General features: G+C 52.3%; 1 protein-coding gene across 1 annotated transcript; it reads left to right on the forward strand.

Annotated features, from left to right (window-relative positions):
- Nucleotides 1-988: 988 nt before the first annotated feature.
- ZIC4 (Zic family member 4) lies at nucleotides 989-20,724 on the forward strand. The gene is given in 8 exon segments (XM_060098893.1): nucleotides 989-1,210; nucleotides 1,212-1,403; nucleotides 3,777-3,861; nucleotides 9,807-10,424; nucleotides 14,944-15,404; nucleotides 15,758-15,860; nucleotides 17,323-17,445; nucleotides 20,438-20,724. Coding segments are annotated over 8 exon segments (2,091 nt in total).
- Nucleotides 20,725-21,197: the final 473 nt, after the last annotated feature.

Raw genomic sequence — 21,197 nt, forward strand, 5'->3', positions numbered from 1 at the left:
CTCGCTGGAACCACAAAAGAGAGGCTTGGATGGTTTTGTGGTCCCCCTCAGGCACCTCAAAGTGATGTGCAGAAATGAGGCGATCCCGGCAACAGGTGGAGCGGGGTAAGTGCATGAGTCCGGGGGGCAGACAGACCGGACCTGTACCCCCAGCAGCGGGGTAGGAAGCACCCTTATCGCGGCCATTGGCACCCAAACCCCACTGGGGTAAGAGGCCCAGCTAGATTTTTCCCCCATCCCCTCCCTCCGTAGCCCCCCAACCGTGGGTACAGGCCCCACCCAGCTGACACTGAGGGGAGGAGGGGGCCCTTCCGCCGAGAGGCTACGCTGGAGATGAGTCCATCCCTTCTTCTGGGGGGCGGTGCAAGGGGGACGAATGGGTCTCCCACTGGCACGCGGACCAAGGGCAGCTTGTTGCCTGCCCGCCTTCCTTCCCCTCTTTGTAAATCGCCCGGGTGCCCCACCGTTGGCCCAAGAAGGGGAGTCGTCGTGGCCCAGAGTTTCCCTCGCCCCGAGTGAGCTGGGCCCGCGCAGGAGGGGGCCCCTGCAGACAGCTTCTCCGTCCTGCCTCCGCGAGGATGGCAGGGAAAGACTCGGCTTCCCCTCTCCAGGGTCAAAGGAGCCAAGTTACCCCGGCTGGCAGCAAGAGGATGGAGCTTCTCCACCGCAACCTGACTGGGGATGCCGGCTGGGTCAGCTGCGGGGCCCGCATCCTCGCCTTCGTGCAGTCTGGTCCTGCCTCAGGACGCTGACCACTGGGACCCGCTCTCTGCGCGCGGCGGGCTGTGGGTTTGGGATTTGACTTTCTTTCTCCCGGATGCGAACGAGGGCTATGATTAGCTCTCAAAGGAGAAGGCCGCAGCTACCTGTGATTCTGGCCACTACCCTAGACACATAGAGGCCCTGGAAATTAGGGACAAGTGGGGCGGGAACAGAGTCAGGCTGTGAAAGAAAGCTAGAACTGCCCCAAAGGGAAAGTTTGGGGTTGATGAATGGTCCATGGGGACAGCTGGGAGCCAGCGAGGTCTTTGGAATGGAGAAGGGGCGTTGGAGGGGCTGCAACTTGGCCTGCACCGTCTGCAGGAAACTCCCTTTGGATCTCAAGGTCATATTTCTACCCCTTTTCCGACAGCATTGGCCTCAGAGCGACCTGCGAAGAGGCACCATGTTCCCTTCCTCTGTCTGGCCGCCGGCAGTTTGCGGGCGGGGGGGTGGTGTTCAAAGGGATGGTTAAATGTCCAGGCTGGTCTTTCAAGCGACCCACTAACGCAGATTCTATTCTGGGCACACGGAGGTCGCCCAGTCTTCAGCCCCCGGCTGGAGGAACCTCAGCTTTTCCCTCTAGGGAACAGAAGAATGAGAAAAGGCCGTCGCACAACCCAGCCTCAAAGCCCAAATTCCTGGTGTTTGAGGGCCCGATGAAGGGGACCCAGGGAGGTTCCGGGTGCAGCTGGCGACAGCAGGCCACGGGCAGAGGCCGGAGCCGTTTTGCCTTTAGCCAGGGAGCTCCCAGACAACCTGCAGGGCCCCTGCTCTGCACCCGCCCCGCCGGCCGAGCCGTGGCCGAGAGGCGGGCAGGCCTTTGCCGGCGCTCCTGCGGCTTAATCAGTGTGGAGCAGTGGGGAAGTCTCGGGGATTGAAGTCGCTGGCTTGGGAAGCAGGCTGAAGATGACCTCTGACCTTGGGCAGGCCTGAACCTGTTAGGGCGACCCCACAATGTGCAGGCTTGGTGTTCCCCCAAAAGAAAAATGATGCCTTTTGCCTGTACCCACTGGCCCACTTTCATAGCTCTCCCCCAGCACAGTCAATTACTGAAGCTCATTGGCACCCTTTTCTTGTCTCAAGGGAAAGAAGGCAGATTCCAATAAGTGCTCAGGTTGTGCTCCTGACTGGTGAGTCAGTGCCCAGGACTGGTGTGAGGAGACAAGTCAGGAACAATCTTTCGGGAAAACCAAGCCGAGCATTTTCAGGGCTTTTATATCCCTGGGTTGGCAAGGATCTCAGGTCCAGGGGCCCAGGGGCTGCTCCTAGATTCTCTCACCCCTCCTTCAGGGAGATGACTGGCTTGCTAAGTGGGGTCAGAGTTTGAACCAAAGGAGAAAATATTTACCCGGGTTCCATGCACAGGCCGGTGATGGAGCTGCGACAGGAGCAGCTTAAGGTTGGTCCCAGTTACCTGCCTGAAGTCCAGCCTCTGAGACATTTGTTTGCATGCCTGTGGGTTTATACTGCACAAAAGACTGTCAGGACCTGGGGATAGAAGTGACCCAGGCCTCTTAAAGGGAGGGCTCGAGCAGCATTGTAGGTGTGGACAGAGTCCTTTAGGGAAACTCACACCCATTTCCCTCTGAAGCAAAAAAGTAAATTCTATTAGTTCCAACCAACCAGGACTTTTCCTGTGCCAGACATCCTGCCATGAGGAAATTTTAGAGCAAGGACACCCAGCACGCTGTCCTTCTGTAGGAATGCAAACTTGGGCTTTCTTTCTTTCCTGATTTGTGCGGGAAGGAGCTTATTACCTTTGGGGACAGATGCCTTTTGGTTAGAAAGAATCGAAAATAAATAAAACCCTCTGGGAAAAGGTGAGTCTAAACCCCTACTCCCACCCCTCAGGCTTGGACCCAGAAAAGAAGGGAGAGTGAAAGGTGAAAATACCTAAGCTAGTTCAAGCCCGGGTTGGGGGTTGAGGGAGAGAGAAAGAGATCTTTCAGCATAGAGAACTGGAAAGTCTTTGAGATAGCAGAGGCCCACTTGGATTTGGCCTGTGGTTCAACAAGTTAAACAACTGCTTGTTCTGTGGGCTGGAGTGTCAAGACAGGCAGACGTCCTCATTGACAGAGAGCTTGCTGTGTTTGTCCAGCCTGAGACCTTTTCAATGACTGTTTGTCTTTCTAGGCCAAATTGAGGTTTGGGGCTGGGTGAATCGCCTCTGTTTGGCTGTTCCACTGCTTTCAGCCTTGCCTGACAGATGCAGAAGTCCCCAAGATGAGTTTAAGGTTTTAAGATGACCAAAGGCTGGGTAGCTCTATCCAAAAAGTGAATTTGATAAGGAATGCAAATATTTTGGGGGTGGGGTTGGGTTATTTCTAAGCTGCTTAACTAAAAAATGTGGACAGCCAGGACCAATTGATAGAAATAATCTCCCCCCACCCCAATCTGATGAATTTTATATTCACTTTCAAAAACCAACTGCGATGGCTTCCACATGGGTGAAGGAGTGGAAGCCATGCGAGGGTTAGGGATTCCACACCACCTTGGGCACAACAGGAGCTACACTCCTGCAAAGAAATTCCTCTCCTATCAGTTCCAACACTTACAACTCAATTTTTAACCTGCTCACCTCCCAGAGGACATCCAGCCCTCCTTCTCACTAAACTCAATTAATTAATGAACTTAAAGAAAATGATGGGGGCTTCTCAGATAAAAAAGTTTAAATTCTGGCGTGAGAGATGTTTGAACACTGACTGACTGAAAGTGTGCTTAGCTCTACCTGTAAGGGAGATTCACAAATAAGTTACGGATAAAAATCTAGTTGGGAAGTGATGATTTTTAATATTTTTTATCACCCAGGATATATTATTTTGCAGTAAATATCGGTAGTTCCCAGCAGAATTCTCTTCTTTCACTTCCAAATTTGAAAATAGTCAAAGAAAACACTGAAAAGCTCTTCAGACCAACACTTTCATTCACTCATACATTCAAGCCACACAGTCTTGCCATACGAGCATGTAGGAAATCGTTTAACTAGTGACTGTCTCTCTTTTCTTCCCAAACAGGCTCAAAATCAGAAAATGAGATACAAGACTTCTTTGGTGATGAGGAAACGCATGCGGCTTTACCGAAACGCCCTGAAAGAGTCAAGTAAGTTAATATCCTCTTTTGAATATTGGTTTGCTGAAGTTATTTTTTAAGTAGGAAGTTATTTTTGTATGTTTTTTGGTCTTTTGGTTATGTTGGTTGTGAGTTTGGGGGTGTTTCTTGAATTCCAATGAAACTTAGAACAACACCTTGGTGTTTGATGCATTTGCACACAAATCAGCGACACAACGTCCCACCAGCAGCCAGCTAATCCCCCTCAATGTCTACTCATCTGGACATTCTAGAATTAATATTTGACGACTCTCTCATTGAAACAACCACCCCTGACCTTCTGCAGTTCCACTGTCACATTATTCTATGACATATTCATCTTGAATTCATTTCCGGACGATTTGATTGGAATGAGGTTTGACATGTATTGGCTTACATGAAAGGAGCAGACTTTGATCTTGGTGATGGGGTTTACATGATATGCATCATCTTTACCAGGGACACCAGCCTTCCGCAATGTGGCAGCCACGATGTTCCCACAATGTGGTGTCTGAACAGGGAGTGACTGACAGCCGCTCTGTCAGGAATACCTTCATTGTGAAGAATTTAATTTAATATTCCATTTAGAATAAGCATATGATTTAGGGTTGGGTGTTTCCCCTTTCAGGCATCTAGTTTCCCTCATTTCAACTACACCACCAGCTGATGGTTGCCTCCAAGGTATTCCCTTGTTGGTAGGAAATGCAACCTTCTTAATAAAAGTTAAATGGACAACTTAGGAAATGACTCTCTTCTATTATTTTGGGATGATTTGATGGCAAATTCTCTAGAGAGGTGTGGTTATTATGTAAATTCCGTTGTTTTAATTCCTCAGTGCTGTTCTGGAAGATCCTTTAACGATGTTTCCTAATCATTTGTCAAATGATGGTTTGCTGGGAAATTAAATTTTATCCAAGCATATTTTCTTTCATACATACTTCCATTAATGATGATTAAAGCCCAAACTTCCATAGAAGAGGGGAGGCATATCTTCCTTTATCTTCAAAATCCTGACAGATCCCTTCTCCTCTGTACGATGTGGGCATGGATCTATGGAAGGCTCCTGGGGCTTAAGTTGTTATTTTTTTCTCCCGCAAGACTAGAGACAAACTCTCACTGTAGGAATCTTGAATTCTGTCTGTGAATAGCCTACGAAGGGATTTGCCCCCTTGTTTTGGATGGTACCCTGGCCAGAAACAGGGAAGAAATGATTGCACAAGTGACTGCAGACCTAGATGCACAATATTCAGGCAACAAGGTTTGTGCTTGGCCGGACTTTGTGCAGTGGCCCTCAGCTTCTGGGACCCTGGCTCTGGAATAAGCTGCAACAGATAATCATCATTTAGCATTGTTGAAAAGGTCAAAATGGAAAAATATCCCAGCTATTGATCTGAAATCTCCCCCATTGTTTTCTTTCCAAGGAAGGCAAGTCAGACATTCCCCCACTTAAGCCAGTGATATGAGGAGCTATAACAGATGGTAGGGCCACCAAATATATTTCTATACAACAGGACTAGGAAATTACTTTAGTTTATGATGTTGCTTTGTCACAGCTGGGGTAAACAAAGGTGCTTAGGGCATGATTCCGAGGTCTGGAGGGATGTTTAGAGTCTGGTGGTGGAACTTGCTCCAAATAGGCCCCCATGAAAACCCCCAGTGGTTCTTGAAACTCTGCTGAAGATCTCTGAACTGCAAATGTATCTCTTTTTTTCTGCAAATCAAGCAGAAATGTGGACTCCACAATGCTATAACCCCCAGCATGGTTAGGAATAGAATGCTTCAGCCAAACATTTGGTATTGGGGGTAAGTGTGGTGAGATAACTTTTGAAAGAAAAATTCTGAGCACCACTGAAGGACACCACTACTTAGCCTGCCCAATGAATAGTCAATGAAACCTGGAATCCTTGCTACCTGGGCCCTGGAAGACTCAAAGGAACGGCCCTGAAAGCTAAAATATGCCTCACTGATGTCCGTGTCCCATCTGTCATCTGTGATTAGCTGGATACTGCTTTGGGGCTTATTTCAGAGATACGCCTTGAAGACCCTTATGTAATCATCCAAAGTTCCCTGTTTATAAATATTAGTGAGTAGAATGGCTTTTTTTTCTCCCTATCTCTGTCCCTGAGGAAATGTCCCTCTGGGAGAATGCTTGGTCCCATTGCTGTGTTCAGCCAACCAAGGTGTGAACCACGTGGCTCCAAGGCACTTGCAAAGATTAGGCAACCTTAGTGACCTTAGGTCAACTGACCCCTGACTATTCAAGAAGCCTCTACTCAGGATGGGTCCAGATGTTTTCAGTGCTTCAAAAGAAGTCTGCATCTGGGAAGGAGCTCCATGGGGCCAGGTTACTGTCGGTGAATTTGGCTGAATCAGACGTATCTGCCCTTTCACTGTTGGCACAAAAAGCCATACACATGTTCAAAGCTTTTCAAGGGTAAACTTATCAAGAGAGATTGTGTAGTGCAGTAACAGTCTGTTGTATATAACCTCTGCTTCTTATCACTGGAGTCTGTGCTTAGAATTCGGGGCGGGGGGTCCCACAAATTTGGATGGGAAAAAAATGCATCTTTATTTTCATCACCTTCTAATGGAATGTTATAGCTTCTTCTGAGTGTGGGCAAAAGGCACAGGATTATTAAAGTTCACGAGCTTCACCAGATTTCCAAAAGGGTCCACAACCTAAAACAACTTGAATACTCCTGTTCTGTACTGTTATTCAAAGCTTTTGATGCGGGTGTGGTCACGGTGTATATATTAACTGGTTCGTTTTTGTGCAAATCAGAGTTTTAATGGAAGCCAAATTAGATGGTTAGTTTGACAAACATCCTGAACAGTAGGTTGTAGATTGCCAACTTTCGGACGGGAAAGAAAATATTTTCACTGTTGGACTACTGCATCAGTGCCCCCTTACTTAGGCCTCAATGCTGCTGCAGGAGCTGACGAAGTTCTGTGTTGATGAATGGTTAGGAGAAAGTGCTGGGCAAGGGGTCCCAAAGAGGAATATGCTGGTTTGTTTTTTTGTTTTGGTTTTTGTTGTTTTCAGAACCCTTCATGGGTTTGCCTAGTCAACTGTATCATTCAAAAGACACCTGCATGGTGAGAAGCCTTGAAACCAGCGCTTTGAGGAAGGGAAAACAGGGCAGGAAAACAGAGAGGAGGCACCTGTGGGCAAAGGGGATAGATCCCAGAAAGTGAGAGTGTGTGAACGGGTGAAAGCCAAGAAAGGAGACAAATCCTCCAAGTCTAGTCTCAACACTGCTGTGTGGAAGCCCTTGGTTTCCAGAGCAGAAGGGCTTCAGCTGTCAAATGCTCTCCTTCAACTTTTTTTTTTTTTTTTTTAATGCTAACTCAGCATCTATTGGTAGCTTGCTTAAGCTCTTCCGGCCGGAGGAGCAAAAAGACCTGGACTTGTCAAAGCCGAGGAAAATTGTTGTGGAAGTTAATCCCTCGCTAAATTGCAGCACTGAGCCAGGAACAATGCATTAAATGAAGAAAGGCTCAAAGAATCTGCCAACCATTATAAATAAGTTAATTATTTTTAAAAATTTAAAAGAAACCGTTATTTACTGACCAGGAAATGTTTAAGAATAGTTCTTGGTGCTGGAGATGGCTGGGGCAGCTCAATCAACTTCATCAGAGCTCCTTGTAATCTGTCCAAACTTCTCACCTCTGCTAGGGGAGCGGGGTCTTTTACTCAACCCTTCAAACTTCTCTTAAAAACGCAAGTCTTTCATTGTTTTGAGGGTGCTTTCTATGGCTGCCGGGGAGCCCCGAGAGAACTTAGGTTGGCCTTTTCGGCTACTGAGTGCAACGCAGGCTTGAGGGCCAGCAGCACTTTAAATCGCCCGGCGATGCAGCCGGCCCTAGCCGGTCGGCACAAACAAAGGACACTGCCCCTGTTTATGCCACACTCGGCTGGTCCAGAACTGAAGGTTTCTTCCACAGGCCGATCCCCACCCCCAGACAGCGGAACCCGCAGCCCGGGAGGGCATCCCGCGAGAGGAGGCAGTGGCCCGAGGTCGCTCTCACAGCCTGGGCCGCGAAACGTGGCCTCGTCTCTAGGCAAGCGAGTAGAGACAGAGACTCCGGCCGCGGGCAACAAGTGGCCAGAGGGAGCTCAAAGTGGAAACGATTCTTAAGTTCCCTTTTCCAAAGGCTCCGCCCGGGGGCAGGGTACAGAGCTCAGGACCGCAATTTGACGGTGGGAGAGAGACCTGGGGTGAGGACCCGCTCCTCCTCGCTGCGCTCCCCTCGCCTTTATTTCTTTGGCCCGTCGCCCGCGGGTCGGTGTGATTTGCGGCGGGAAGGATTCTTAGGCCCTCTTGGGAGGGCGGTGTGGGTTCGAAGCCAGCCTCTCCCAGGTCATCACCGTCTCCGGCCCAGTCCTGGGGCTCGGCTCAGGGCCAGATTCTTGGGTCCGCCAGTCTCTGGGCGCTCCAGGCACCCGGGAGGAGGGGCCGGCAAGGCTAAGTGGGAAGAATGGAGTGGGGAGAAGACAGAGGGGGAGGGGAGAAGAAAGGATCCGAGTAGGATGGCGAAGGGTGGTCAGGGGTTTCGTGGAACTGAGAGCGAGAGCTAGAGAAAGAACGAGAGCGAGAAAGCTGAGCGACGCGAGAAAATTTGGAAAAGCGAGAAAACAAAATTAGGCGCAAGGGCTGTTAGCCTAGGATCTCCCCTGCTCCCGGCCTCCTAGTCTGCAGACGCCTTTCCTCCCTGGAGCCCGGCCCTCGCCTCCTCCCGACTCCCGGGACAAGCTGCCGAAGCAGGCCGCAGTCCCCGCGCTCCGGGTGCTGCCCATCGGCCCCAGCAGGGCTGGGGGGCCCGGTCTGCCCGGAAGGACATTACGGGCGGCGCAACGCCCCCTCCCCAAAGCCGTGGGGAATGGAGGCATAACCCAGCCCCGCTCACTTCCAAGAGCGGCGAGGCAGAGCAGATCTGCCCAGCTTTCGGGGAGAGAAAGGGGAGGGGGCTCACGAGTAGAGAAAAGAATCCGCGCCCGGGTCAGAGCGCATGAGCAGTAGAAGCGCGAGCTGGGGGGTGGGAAGGGGAACGGGAGCAGTTGTGACTGTGTGTGTGTGTGTATGTGTGTGTGTGTGTGAGAGTGTGTGTGTGTCCCCGTGCTGAGGGACCTGTCAACGCTGACGTCGGACCGGGACGCGGGCCAATGGGCGACCTAGGCGATTGTTCCTCTCGGCGGGCCCGGGCCACGGCCCCGAATCTCTATTCACTTCCTCACGCGCCCCGCTGCTGCCTCTGTAGTGTACAGGATTTCAAGTAGGCATTAAAGACTGATAGAGAGGGAGGAAAAAAAAAGTCACAACCCAAAACTTGAGGGGGGGAACTTTGCAGAAGTTGTCTATGGCTGTTCTTTCCCCTCCCCGCTGTCAGGTGACGGTGGCGTGAGCGCCCCGACCTAGGGAGCTCCAGGGAGTCCCGAACGGGATGCAGCAGGCCTCCCTCTCCCAGCCGAGCTGGGCGCTGAAATTCGTATATATGGCTGGGGCTCTTGGGCATCACCATCACCTACAACATCACCACTTCCCCCACCTCCACTCCCCCGCAGGGCGCCGCGGCCCCGAGGGCCCGGGGGAGTTGGCCTCCAAAGCGCGCTCGGAGCGCAAGTCGGACCCCTTTGGAGCAGAGCCCAGGGGCACCCAGCAACCCACGGCCTCAGCATTGCGCACCCCACTGCCCCTTCCACCCACCCCGCCGCCACCATCACTCTCCTGCTCATGAAGCGACAGGGGGCTCTACCGATCAGCCGCCCAGCCGGACCGCGGTGGAGGCGCTTGGCCTCGCGTCGTCCGCCCGGATCGCTGCCACCGCAGTCCGGCTTTCGGTGCCGGCGTTGACCGCCGAGGCCGTGGTATGGCTGGGCTGGGCCTGCCCCCTGGGGCCGGGTAGGACGCTCAGCCCTCGCCACCCGTTCTCACTCGCGCTATTTGTCTCAACAACAGGTAGCAGCTCCGGACACCATGGCCCCCAGCTCGCTGCCGCCTCCAGCCCCTCGGTGTTACCGGGCTTTCACGAGCAGCCTCCCCAGGCCTCCCCTAGCTGCACTTTGAACGGACTCCTGCGTCTGGGGCTCCCCGGAGACATGTACGCACGGCCCGAACCCTTCCCGCCGGGACCTGTGGCCCGCAGCGACGCCCTGGCAGCTGCCGCAGCCCTGCACAACTACGGGGGCATGAACCTGACCATGAACCTCGCCGCACCCCACGGTCCCGGCGCCTTCTTCCGCTACATGCGCCAGCCCATCAAACAGGAGCTCATCTGCAAGTGGCTGGCGGCCGACGGCCCCGCACCCCCGCGCCGCTGCTCCAAAACTTTCAGCACCATGCACGAGCTGGTCACGCACGTCACCGTGGAGCACGTCGGAGGCCCTGAGCAGAGTAACCACATCTGCTTCTGGGAGGAGTGTCCGCGCCAGGGCAAGCCCTTTAAAGCCAAATACAAACTTGTAAATCACATCCGCGTGCACACGGGCGAGAAGCCCTTCCCTTGTCCTTTCCCGGGGTGTGGGAAAGTCTTTGCTAGATCAGAAAATCTCAAAATACACAAAAGAACTCACACAGGTCAGTATTCGCCACTGTCTGTCTCGTTCGGACCCTCTGGGGAGTCAGGGGGCCTCTTCCGGGCCCTCGGAGCTGGATTTCCTCAAGTTCCACCTGGGCGGGGAGGGGGGATATTTTGGTGTTTCCATGAGCCAAGTTCATAAAATATTAATTATGTCCTTCAATTAGAATCACAGAAGTTTCCTGAGGCTGTGTGTGGGAAGGATAGTATGAGATTTCTGCTCTGGGGGTTGCGAAGGGGATGCTCGGGTTTCTGTGTGTGCAAATGTGTGGTCCCTGCTTACGGAATCTGATTTTAAGGTATTTTAAAGGGCACTGTTCCCCAAAGTTGTAAAGACATAGGAACAATTAAATTTTTCCCTGTCCCTTTGGAATTGTGTGAGGCACACGCTTCCAATAGTCAGCCTAACAACCTGACTGCCACCTGAACGGAGAGCGCACCAGGCCCTTAGTGACTTCTTTAGGATTTGAGGGTCTCATGGGCTAATTTTGACCCTGTTTTGGAGCCTTGGTGACCCACACTCGGGACGTTTCACAAACCCTCCCTTTTGCTTTAGCAGAGACCCAAGGAGACTCATTCACCTTAAATGTCATTTACTGAGCTGTTAAGTGAAATGGGGACATGTGTCAACCACATCTGTTAGTTCTAGTTAATAGAAAGAAAAGGAGCCCTCTCAAAGCCTGCAAAGTTGAACTCCTCTGGCCAGAAGCATCTCTAATTAATGCAATTGCAAGGAGAAAGTTTTCACACTTCCCAGAACAGCCTGTGAAGTTACATTAATTAGTTTAGCAGCCGGATGTTTGTATTCTTCTTAGCTAGGGTTTTCTTGCCCTCGCTTCCTCAAAGTTTAAGAAGTCAACATCTCCCCTCCTCCATTTTGGGTGCGGGAGAAGGGGACCAATGGGGGAGACAGAGGATGAAATAAGTTCCAGCTTGGTGCCCCACGTCTACTCCCTGGCACTCTGCCTTACGCACCTCTATTCTTGGTGAAGACATCAGCAATTATCAGAGTCAAAGAACTCACCCAGGTTGGCACTACCCGGGAAAGAAGCTTGCTAAACCCCACCTTCTCCCCCCAAACCCTTCAGTCTCGGGGAAGGTCCCTGGCCAGGACATTGGCACACTCGGAGGCCAGATTCAAGTCCACTTTTAAGTCTCCTACTTTATTTCGGAAATGTATAGTTTTTCTGAGCTGTTTCCGGACTCCCTCCCCCACCAACCTCTCGCAAGCATTTGTCCCCCCACTCCTCCCTCCCTCCGATTTTTATCCAGGGGAAGAAGGAGAGAAGTGAGACCCAGATCGCCGCCCTCAGGCTCCCTATTCATTGAGCTGGCGGCCCGCACCACGAAGGTAGACTCGAAGTCCTGAGCCAGAGTAGGAACTCACTTTTAATGACAGGGGGGTTTTAAACAAACTTTTACTGCTCTTTGCCGGCCTACTGTTTGAAGTCCGTGAAGCAGAAAATGGTTAAATTCTCAGTGCAATCGACCTACAGCAGAGAATCAAGTTCAGTGCGCCCGAGCTGGCTCAGGTCTGCGTCTATTCAGAACAGAATTCTAAGTGCATCCTTTCCCTTTCCACTGGCAGTCCTGATTCATTATCACCGGAGTTAAAAAAAAAAAAAAAATCTACAGAGCCTCTCCTGCTCGGGCGTTTCCCTCAAACCCTCCTCTTAAGTCATGAAAAGAGGAGAAAACAACAACAACAACAAAATGTTTCTCAAATGGCAATAGACCTCACTACAAATTATTCATGAAGACGGTTCTCGATTCAACAGGAAAATAATTGCCTTTTCAAATATTAATGGCGTTTCATTTCCTCGAGTCGCGGAAGCGGCGAATAGGCTGCTTTCTCAGGAGTTGAGATTTTCCGGGATCTGAATCCCGGGCCTGGCTTCGGAGGCAGCGGCTCCGATCCCACTCCGAAAGCTTTCGCTTTGCGGCGGTCACAGAAATCCTGGAACAATGGTGCCGCCGCGAGGGAGACGCGGGCCTGCCGCTCTTCCCGGGACCCCTGTGTTGGGGGCTCGCCCCACTCTCCCAGGCAGTCGGTAGAGGGAGGTAGGGCTGATCCGAGGCAGTGGAGAAGAAACCGCGCCGGGGCGGAATGCTCGCACAGCCCGGCCCAGCCACAAGTGCGAGAAAATGGCGCGAGTCGAACCGCCCCGCCACTGCCAACTTTGTCGGGCGGGCCTGGCGCCGGGCCGGGGCAGAGGCCTCTCGCGGCTGCTGAGGCTCTAGGAGGAGACTCCGGGCCTTTCAGGACTCAGCCTCAGGCCCAGGCTACTCAGGGCGGGCTGCGGGGTCCCGGCCCAACCCTGCTTCTCCACATCCATCCACCCACCCACCTAGGGCTCAGCGCCCAGATCTGGTGGGAGGGAGAAGGCGGGAGGCTGCGTGTTGGGTGGGGCGGGGGGTGCGCAGAGTTAGGCGAGGAGTCCGGGGCTCCTCCCGCTGCTGGGGAGAGGCCCGGAGGGCGCGGGGGCGCGGCCTCACCTGGCCTCCCAGGGGCCTTGGAACTTCCAGGTTGCCCATGTCACCTTCAGGGCCCTGCTTTTTTCGTCTGAGTACCTCGTCTGGGACGAAATCATTGTTTCTGTTTTACATGAATGTCCAACAAGGCGGTCACAAGATGGGATAAGTGTGTGTGTGGGGGGGGAATACTTGGGGGGTGGCAATCAACCTCAAATTCTATTTCTCCTCTGTTGTAGCAGATCTTGCTTTCTTTTGCAGGTTCTGAATTACATGGTTCTTGTAAGTGATTTTAGAAAGAAAAGACGGAAGGGAGGAAGAAAAGTTTTAGTTTTGCAGATGCTAACAGGGATCAGAGGGGAGAAAACGAGGGGCACATAGGGACGTAGGGTTTATTGTGCATCTTTCTATTTTTCTAAATAAAACTGTACCGGTGTACCGAGAAACGGCAGATGCCAGCACTGTCCAGGGTTCCACTGTGCTAACAATACTCCTGCAGCGGGAGGACGCAACGGCCGCGCAGTGCAGGAGCTCCGGGCTTCTAACCCGCTGCCGTGCGGAGGCGAGGGTTGTGCGCAAACCTCTGGTTCTGCCTAAGCCTCAACAGGACTCGGGAGTAGGGGCTTTTGTTTATTCAAACCTGCCCCAAAGCACCCATCTTTCCTGGAAGCGGCGGGAGAAGCAACCACAAAGGCAACATTCCACCCGCCGGGCATCTCTCCCTCCTTAGCCAGACGCTTGGTAGTCTATCCCTCAACCCAGGGCGCCCGGCAGCATCCATTTGTTGCAGCACCAGTCATTTCTTTCTCTCCTTCCTTTAGCATCTGCAGCTCCAGAGGAACCTGGGCTTCCGGGTTCTTGGGGTCCTTTCCTCCCCCACACGCTAGCAAATCCAGCCGGCGGTGAGCTCCCGGATTGGGACTCTGGCCTCGGCCAATATTTCCACCCTAGCGCGCGCTCGCGCCTTCCCGCGGCTCTACAGGGCATCACACCACTGATCAGAGCTCCTCCCGGGCCTACCCCGGCTGCCTGCTTGCCCTCCGGTCCGCGGAGCCAGGCCTCGCCTGATCGCAGCAGCTGCGCTCATCTTGAAGCCACCGCGACCACGGGTGCGATCGAGGGAATGGCCCCGGATCCCGCTTGGCCCGGGCAGAACCTGCCTTGCCGGTTTCTCGGCTCAGGCTGGGGAGGCCGGACCGTGGGCCATGGGTGGTCTAGGGAGGCCGCTCGACCTCTCACAGTCAGCTCGGACTGGGAGAGCCGGCTCTCCGCGGCGGAGTCTCCGGGAAGCCGCTGGAGCAGCGTAATAAAATATTATTGCCGGCGCGAGTATCTGGAGGGATCCCGGACGGTTTAGGCAAGATTTGAAGAATGCTACTAAATGTTTGCCCTCAGGGGGTAGAGGGGAAGGGGGAGGGGGCTCCGTTCCCCGTAAAAATCGCGCCTGAAGTGAATTGCTCAGAGTACCTTTCCCTGCAGCACGAATGCACATTATGCACATGCCGTGTGCATCGGCTGCGCATCCTTAAATTATTCCATCGCTTTGGCGTTTGCACAAAACCTACTTTAAGAAACAATTTGGGCCAGGATGTGTTTGGGGTGGACCGCTGGGCGGGGAGTGGGGAGCAAAGACATTTGGCTGGAACAGCAATTTTGAGCAGATGCGAGCTCCTCAGTCAACTCTATTCTCCGGGCAAAGGTGCTTCAGGCTCCAGGTGGAGAAAATCTGGAGGAAAACAACCGGAGTGGATCAGGATTTTCCAGGAAGGAAACTCGACTAAGATGGAGTCTTTGTTTCTTCTGCTACGTCCCCTCCCCCCAGGTCCCGGCGGGAGAAGGGGAGGGGGGGAGGCGTGCAGGAGGGAGCTCAGGGGGCGCGCTCTGAGCGGGGAAAGGGGGTGCCGGGTTTGCGGCGCCGGGGAAAGAGGTTTCTGAATTTTTTGGTGGCTCTCTTCCCAAAAACGGCAGAGAAATTGGGGTAGGGTAGTGAGGCCAAGCCGGGGCCACAGCCCACGCGCACTAATGTCTCTGCGTTGCCTCCACCAGGGGAGAAGCCCTTCAGGTGCGAGTTCGAGGGCTGCGAGCGGCGCTTCGCCAACAGCAGCGACCGCAAGAAGCACTCGCACGTGCACACGAGTGACAAGCCCTACACGTGCAAAGTGCGCGGCTGCGACAAGTGCTACACGCACCCCAGCTCGCTGCGTAAGCACATGAAGGTGCACGGGCGCTCGCCGCCGCCGCCCAGCTCTGGCTACGACTCGGCCACACCGTCTGCCCTCGTGTCTCCCTCGTCGGACTTCGGCCGCGAGCCCCCGGTGGCCTCCTCGGCGGCGGTGGCGGCGCGTAGCGCCGACCTGAGCGAATGGTACGTGTGTCAGGGCGCAGGCCCCGCCTCCGCTGCCCCCGCAGCGCCCCCAAGCCCCGCGCGGCCACCTGGCCCCGCCGCCGCCGCCTTCGTTACCAGGGTTGCTGCTGTGGTTGCTGCTTCCGCGTACCCTGACTGCCAGGTCTAGGCCGGGTTATTGAGGCTTGAAGAGATAGTGAGGAAGGAAGCAGGGAAGGCAGGAAGGGAGGAAGGTCACCACTAATAGCTGTTAGAGCTCAATGAATGTGCTGATGTAATGTCCATTGTCTTAAAATATCAATATGGTACCCATATGGATTCTACAGTCACATCCAGCACCACCCCCCAACCTGACGCCCTCATGACTGGGTAGCTTGAAACCAGGGTTGGGGTAAAGAAAATAGAGAAAGAGACAGGCAGAAGGTAAACAAGAAAACATATTAGGAGAGTTTCTGTGCAATCCTGGCCACTGCAGTCGGCAAAAGTAACACCGCAAAGTCCTTGTGTGTTTCACAGAATGGGAAATGTTTTCCTCGAGGCCTGGGCCTCCCGGATAGCCACCCCTACTCCGTTCCCAGCTCCCAGTCGGAGCCTCCTCGGAAGTTCCTGTGGCGGGAAGGTGGCAGAGGGAATTCCTGAGCCTCCCTACACTTCCCCTCCCCCAGCTATTTAAATCCCAGATGCAAAATTTTCCAACCGCTTCTATAAAGGAGATGGTAGGGAAGAGGGGGGAGGTTCAGCATCTTCCCTAGGGATTTTATGCCCCTCCCCCAGAGACTGGGCCAAGCACACAGAGACATCTGTCTGCCTGTCTGTCTGCTCTGTATGCATTACTTACTGGGGGTAAGAGGGGAGTCCAAACAACAGGAATTACAGACAAAAGAGCGGTAAAGGGGCTTTAGGATTCAATGCTCTGAGGCCTCCTCAGACCAATCGCTCTCTCCTCACACCCCACAGTTGTTGAGGAGCTGCCTGTGGAATCTTTTGGGTGCTTGGCATTGGGGGTGCAGAATGGGCCAATGATGTCACTGAGGCCAGGCCTCCACAGCAAAGGATCCAGCTTAGGCTACAGTGTCTGGATGAATCACGTCAATTCTGTGATGGTCTTTGTCAAAAATCGCACAATGTTGGTCTTAGTTTTAAATTTTAAAAAGGCGTGGGGGGTGGAGGGGAACAAGAGATGAACTGCAATAATAAATGTTTTAAAGGCAAACACCCAATGGGTCTAGATTGAATGTGTATGTGATATGCTGGGTACCAAATCCCCTGAAAAGGAACCAGATGTTGGGGGCAGGGAAGAGAAAAAATCTGTGCAATTGTTGTCAAGGGGGGAAAAAAATCAGGGCCTGGTTCCCAGTCTGTCACCCTCTGCAGGGAGGATGGTGCTGCTCCAAATTCTTGCTAAGATTTGGGGTGTGGGGGAACGTGAATAAAACAGAGGGGAAAAAAGTTTTGGTAGACCCATTCCACTCCCCTAAGAATTTGGAGATAAGTAGGGGTGTGGTACTCCTACCTAGGGGGAGCCCCAAAAGAGCTCAATTTAAAAAGCTGAGCCCAGCAAACAAGCTCTGATTCCGCCACTCTGCTGGATTTTCTTCTGTTCTTTACTCTTCAGACACCATTCGAAGATTCTCACTTCAGCCCCGTGGCCACACACTTCCATCAGATAAATAACGTCCTAACTGGAGAGGGACTGTTTTCATTACTCCTAATAAAAACCAGAATCTTCCAAATAACATCCTTAGTGAATCCGTCCTTGTGGAAGGGTGTCTGCAATCCCCTTCCCGCCCCGCCGCCACTACAATAGGGCCCAGAGGTCTCCTAGCCAAGGGCCCGCGGTCGGCAGCAAACAACTCTTTCCCATCGGGAAACACCCGCCCCACCACCAAGGTGCAGAGGGCATCTGGGGAACTTGCTTCTGAAGATGTTAAAAAATGTCCCCGTCTCCAAAGAGGACTCCTTTCTTTCTCTTCTATTTCTAGGCCCCATTTTGCCTCCCACCCCCATCCAAAATAATGAAATAAAATAAAAATGCGTAGTCGGTCACTAATCGCCTTTAATTTTTCATTTGCTTGTTACAGATGTCCACCGCGTTGCTCGCAAGGTAATCTCGCCCTGCGCAGCTGAGCGCCCGCATCTTGCGCCTGCGACATCAAAGGGCCCGCGCACAAAGCAATGTTTCTTCGCCACGGTGCATCTTCATGGTAAGTTAGGATTTCTATGGCAATGGGCAAGTCGCACTGAAATCCTGAAAGGCCGAGCCTGGAGCCCGTCCAGGCTTTTCATTAAGGACATAATATTTACGTCTAACAGGCCTTTTTTCTTGTGTATACAAGTATATATTTTTGTTTGACGCGGACTAAATCATTTTCATTTAATTTCCGGTAAACAAAACCCACGCGAATGGGCACTTGTTCCCGATCATAATAAAAATGGATAATAATGTGAGGGAAGAAAAGGGCCGCTTGAATCGCCGCTCAGCTCCCTTTGTTTCTGCTTTCTGCGGTGATCAGAGGGCGCATTTGGGTTTGATGGCGAGTTTCTAAAGGCGAGGAAATGGTTTGTAAGAGGGGAAAGAAAAGGAGAAAGGTCTAATCAAGCTCGGGTTGTTCAAAGAGTCGGGTTTTGGGGTTGAAAGTGTGAGTTTGACGGTGCATCAGCATGCCGCGTTAGGCTCGCCATGGAAATGCGCGCGGGGAGCGGCCGCTTCAAAGGCGGCACACTTCACTGCAGACACTCTATTAAGATACATTTGCGCTGACCTTTGCTTTCACGCCATTTAATACTGTCACTGTGCTCTCCAGTATATACTTCCTCCTTAGGACCTGCCTCGCCAGCGTTTAGGGGTTCACCTGGCACTCCGATGGGGGCGGGGTTGGGGCTCTTTGGCAGCAGGGAAGCTTTCAGGAAAGGGAGGAGACAGACTCGTGCATCTTGACTGCGCCCCAAAGAGGCTCCAGGGTCAGAAGTAAATAACTTTAGGACGAGCTCAGAAGCTTAACAAATGAGCATCCCCAGCTCGGTTTTGTGCCAAGTGCCTCTCAGCATCTTGAGCATGTTGGAGGCCTGAATTTCAATGGGACTTGGGGGAAGGAAAGGAGCCACCCTGGATGAGTCTGGGGAGTTCAGACTGTGCCTTTGGGACATTTTCACTCTGGCCCCCAGTCCAGCCCATTCTGCCCCTCTATCCCGGAAGTTTCTCACAGACCCCCGAACTTGTTTCTCCACAGGGTGGGGTGTATGGTACCCCTCAGGCCTGCTCTGGCCCTGGGCACAGACTCCAGAGCCCAAGGCCAAGGGGATAGGGAAGATGGCAGGAAAGTTAGAAGTCCATGTTCCCTTAATTGTCTTGTTGTTTATTTTATCCAAGTACCCCAGTGAATAGGGGAAAAATAAACACGGTGGAAAAAAAATCAAACAGTGGAGTCTTCTTTAGTGCCAGTCCTTGTGGTTGAATAAAAAGGATGGTCCGCTTTCTATTGAGCTGAGAAATCTTTGAAGTGGGAGTTATTATCTGAGACATTCCTGCTTGTCGTCCTAACAACGCTGATGAAACGTAAAAGGTTCTTTGTCAGCGATTTGTTCTCCCCTCTGTCAAACTCCCTCTGCCCCGTTAGTTTCAAACCGTTTCTAAAGAGATAAAATCTAACTTTTTTTTTTAAATACATGCACATTACACTAACTTAGGGCCAAATCCTGCTATGGGAAAAACAAAAGCAATGCAGAGACATCAGGTCCAGAGCCTGTGGAGGTGTGCAGATGTTGAGGGGCCCTTTGCCCAAGCCCTGGGACAGGAGGGAAAGAATGCAGAGACAGCGCAGGCAGAGGGTATACACCCTAAGCCTACACTGTATGTCTGCTTCTCTCTTCTCTGGTCTGCACTCAATTAGTCCAAGTCAGGTCACCTAGAGACCCCTCAAGCTCCCAATATTCTTGCTCCGAATCCTTGCAACCAAGGCTGCAGCCAAACAATTGTTACTATTTCCTGCTCCTTCGAAGACAATCTCTGCTAAAAATAGACCCATTGTGTGTTTCTTCCCACTAGCAGCAATCAGCAAGCTCTTTCTGCCATTAATAGAAAGGAGAGTGGCTTGAGGGAGAGAAACATTTTTATAATTTCCTGTTTTCTTCAGAATCTTGGCATTTGGAGTTCAGAAGGGCCACGACCCCAAAGTGCATGCAAACGCCCCCTCCCATCCACATGTGCAGTTCTTCATTTCATATTGTGCCCAAGAAAGAAACTTTCACCCCTCCAGCTTTCCCCAAACCTTCTGATGTAGTTTTAAAGGTGGTTTAAATAAACAAGGATGTTCCAGCCTCCCCACCTCGTGTGTGCTGACTAAATGATTTGTAAAGAAGTTTCCCCAAGCTGTAACCCATGCTGTTATTATAGTTGCTACAAAATGTTGTCTTTTATATTGATTTTTATTTGTTTACTTGAGGTCCCCATATGTTTGTTTATATTGCTAATTTATGGGACAATGTAATGATTGCAATGAATGTGAATTATACAGACAGGCAAATGTCTTGTAATCATAATTCACACACCCAAGAAAGCCTGACTGAAATCTTAGACTATTTGGTACCCTCTCTAGCCACACTGTTTGTGATTTATCACCTGTCCCCTTAGCATCCTTAAATTATGAACTAACTTGAAAGAAAAAAAAGTTGTTATGTATTTGACTGAAAGTGATTGTTGAATGAAAACATAGTTGAAAGCTGTGTGGTTTAATCTTGCTGTAAATATGTAAAAATGAATTAAACTCTGTGATTCCTTTTCCCTCCAAAGGCTTTTGTGTACATGGAGCTCCGTTTTGCTATTTTCTTTGGAAATAAACGATGTGATGTTCCCCTTCCCCTTTCGAATCCGAGTGTCCTGTTACTGCTTCATCATCTTGGGAGAGATTTGGGGCCCTTCCACAGCATCCCGTCTTCTTCCCTGCCTTCCCTCGGGGCTTCGCAGAGACAACTCTAAAGCCTAGTTGTTCGGGGCAACAAAAACACAGGGACCCACCTAAGCAGCCTTCGTAGAGAAGACTTCCCTCGCTCCCAATTTCACCCCAATGACACTGGCACTCATTAACCGGTTTCCATTGCGGAAGAAAAGAATGTAAAACCATGCTCGCAGTGTCTTCCGAGAAAGGCTGCCTTCCACGGCACCGCGCCCCCTCTCGCAAACCACCTCTGACTTCCCAGAGAAATGTCTGGTAGCTGGCGGGAATAAAACAAAGAAAAAGAGAGGGCGGGCTGGCTCCAAGCCTTCCCTGAGCCCTGATGGGGTACCTGGGGCACTCCTGGGGCACCGCAGGAGTCTTCCCAGCTGGACGCTCCTCTCTCTGAGAGTAGCGGATGCTCAGACCTCTCGAGTCCCTACTCCCTTCAGAGAGCTGCGAAGAGCCAAAGCCCTAAGACTGTGTGGCTACAGCCCACAGGACTCTTCTCTGAGCCCCGATTGGGAGACTGGGCTCGTCAGTGAGTTTTAGCATCTGATGCAGAAGCTCTCTTATCCGGCCCGGCCACTGGAGAAATTATTTCAGATGTATCAGAAGCACCTGAACCACCAGAGCCTTGCTCCACCCTCCCTTGGGGTCACTGAGCCTCCGGGCACTCTCGTGCCGGGCTCCCTTGCTCCTACTGCGCAGGCGCCGCATCCGCCTGGCCGGAAGAGGGAGAAGTTGGGTGTCCAGGGCCTGGCTGGGGCTTGGGATGCTCTGGGTGGGAAGACGACGGCCCTTGGGGTCTGGATGCGAGGTTCCCTTCGAGAACACCTGGGAGAACCAGCTTGTAGGGCAAGGGCGGCAGGCCTGCAGAGAAGATTGCGGAAGGGACCTCAGCGCGCAAAGGTGCCAGGGCGACGCGCGGGTGTGAAAAGAGCGGCCCCGAGGGGACGGCCACTGGAACCGCCGCGACACGTCCGAGTCGGTGGGCGCCGCGAGGGAGGAGGTCCTTGGCCATT

This window comes from Mesoplodon densirostris, chromosome 5, assembly GCF_025265405.1.
Source record: "Mesoplodon densirostris isolate mMesDen1 chromosome 5, mMesDen1 primary haplotype, whole genome shotgun sequence".
Taxonomy (NCBI): Eukaryota; Metazoa; Chordata; class Mammalia; order Artiodactyla; family Ziphiidae; genus Mesoplodon; species Mesoplodon densirostris.